General features: G+C 48.2%; 1 protein-coding gene across 1 annotated transcript; it reads right to left on the reverse strand.

Moving 5' to 3' along the window:
- Positions 1-350: 350 nt before the first annotated feature.
- LOC131892562 (acidic leucine-rich nuclear phosphoprotein 32 family member E-like) lies at positions 351-992 on the reverse strand (the record flags this gene model as incomplete). The annotated part of the gene is made up of 2 exons (XM_059242362.1): positions 660-992; positions 351-575 (listed from the first exon to the last, which is right to left on the reverse strand). Coding segments are annotated over exons 1-2 (558 nt in total), but the record flags the coding sequence as incomplete, so codon positions are not given.
- Between the last annotated feature and the right edge of the window lie 349 nt (positions 993-1,341).

Here is a 1,341-nt window from a genome sequence, read left to right on the forward strand (position 1 = left end):
GATCGATGGCATTGAATCTTGTGATTAATGGAGAGCCCAAACCTTAGATTGGGGTGACTTTGAAGTCGGATCAGATGGGTGAGGGTCTTTTTTCCTATCGTTCGTTTCGTTGTGAACATACTCGGTTGAACATTCCAGAGAAAGTAATAATAGATTGAACTCAATGAAATATTGAGTGCAACAAAAGAACCAGGCATGCTAGGAATTCAATAAAACCTCGTCTCCACTTGAGGGATGAGTGAGACGGCCATCCATTTTAACGCCAGATTCGATCGTTTGGTACGCACACTGTTCTAGCTAGCCAAGAAGATTAGCTTCTTGATTCAACATGGAACAGGATTGCTTCCTACCTTTGAGTCGAAGTATCCCTTGTCGTCATTGTACTGTTGACCTAGAAGTCGGTCGGTTTCTTGGTCCGTATCCAGATCGTCCTCATTGTCTTTAGCATTTTTTGGCGTAGGAACTCGTTCTTCAATGATGTCCTCAGGTCTTTCCTCTATGTCATCACCTTCTTCCTCTTCATCCTCGTCCTCATCTTCCAATTCATCACTGCCGACCTCTTCCTCTTCGTCTTCCTCGTCCTCATCGTCTTCCTCGTCCTCCTCATCTTCATCTTCGAGATTGTCTTCCAGTTCCGAGGCAGTGAGGGGCGGAGGTACCTGGGACGTGGAGTAGTCCATTGAGCTGGGTGGTCCACGTCTGTTCCCGTTACTTCGTGAATGCCAGGAATCCGTGAGGCCATCACTGACGACCTCAGACGAGGACGGGGGGATTCGGGTGGCACTTAAGGCGGTCATGCCATGTCGGTCATGTGGATTCGTGGTTTTTGATGATTGTAAGGCCATTTTAATGTCTTGCAAGGCTGCCACCACGGACCGGTCCTGGGCTTCGTTTTGACCCATCCCCATTTCACCACTAACCACTTGAGGGGGAGGATGGGCTTGGTGGGAGGCAGCCGTGGGCGATCGCTGGATTTGAAGGTTGGAAACCATCACGGTTGGGTTGGAGTCGGCTAAAAGATAAATGATGCAGTTCTGAAAGAAGGGCACAAAACGCTCTCCCATTTACGGCAGTCGATTCTGCTCTTTTCTCTGCCATGAATAGTAAAGCGATGATGTTCGGGACCCGTTATCTCCGATATTTGGAATATCTAAGCTCCCTTCGTTGGTGCCCAACCACAACACGTGTCTTTGGCCCATCCACATAGTAGAGAACTACCGAATGTGGGCCCTTGAGAGGCATTTCTAACAGGAAAGTATTGGCGATGGAGAGTAAAATATTGGAAAATTGTCATGCCACTAGCAATACTCGGGCATACTATCCTGCAGATATTTCCCCCCC

Source organism: Tigriopus californicus, unplaced genomic scaffold (genome assembly GCF_007210705.1).
Source record: "Tigriopus californicus strain San Diego unplaced genomic scaffold, Tcal_SD_v2.1 Contig39, whole genome shotgun sequence".
Classification (NCBI taxonomy): domain Eukaryota; kingdom Metazoa; phylum Arthropoda; class Copepoda; order Harpacticoida; family Harpacticidae; genus Tigriopus; species Tigriopus californicus.